Source organism: Buceros rhinoceros, unplaced genomic scaffold, assembly GCF_000710305.1.
Source record: "Buceros rhinoceros silvestris isolate BGI_N320 unplaced genomic scaffold, ASM71030v1 scaffold31648, whole genome shotgun sequence".
NCBI classification, from domain to species: domain Eukaryota; kingdom Metazoa; phylum Chordata; class Aves; order Bucerotiformes; family Bucerotidae; genus Buceros; species Buceros rhinoceros.
Genome location: NW_010429117.1, coordinates 1 through 474, shown reverse-complemented (window position 1 = coordinate 474; position 474 = coordinate 1). Strand labels below are relative to the sequence as shown.

Sequence of the window (474 nt, the reverse complement as noted above, 5' to 3'; positions counted from 1 at the left end):
CCCGCTCTTTCCACCTCCGGGGGTGGGCGCAGCCCCTGACGCTCCCGCAGAAGGGGCACAAACCTGGCAGGGAACCGCAAATCGCTCCTCCTCCTCCTCCGAAAGGGAGCACGGGGGCAGCTGCAAAGCTGGAGGGATGGTTCTGATCAGCCGGTCGAGGTAACGCGGGGCAATTGTTAACAGCGAGCCAGAGCGCAGGAAGGGAGATAAAAGGGAATCCTGCCAAGGGGAACCTGAGAAAATCTTCTACTACAAGCCGAAATGCAAATAACCGAAAGCGAGTGTGAAATGGCAGAGGCCAAACCTCCCTCTTTGTGGCGAGGTTTCGGTTTTTAAAGCAGGTGGTACTCAGAGAAGGCTGGAACTGGCGCTCCTGGGTTTTAAGAATCTGTTGTTATGGGGCACGTAGAGCTCTGCGGTTCCACCTCCTGGAATGTCAAGGCACTAAAATGCTGCTGACATCCTTCTGAGGAG

The 474-nt window shown here is 55.9% G+C and overlaps 1 protein-coding gene across 1 annotated transcript in view; it reads right to left on the bottom strand.

The window, feature by feature from the left end:
- The window catches only part of LOC104499078 (transcription factor 4-like), a gene marked incomplete at both ends in the record, with an annotated part of 4893 nt that extends 4674 nt beyond the window's left edge, over nucleotides 1-219 (bottom strand). Inside the window, one exon of the mRNA XM_010142538.1 lies at nucleotides 64-219. Coding sequence (XP_010140840.1) covers nucleotides 64-219 — 156 coding nt within the window. The remainder of the gene's footprint in view (nucleotides 1-63) is intronic.
- Between the last annotated feature and the right edge of the window lie 255 nt (nucleotides 220-474).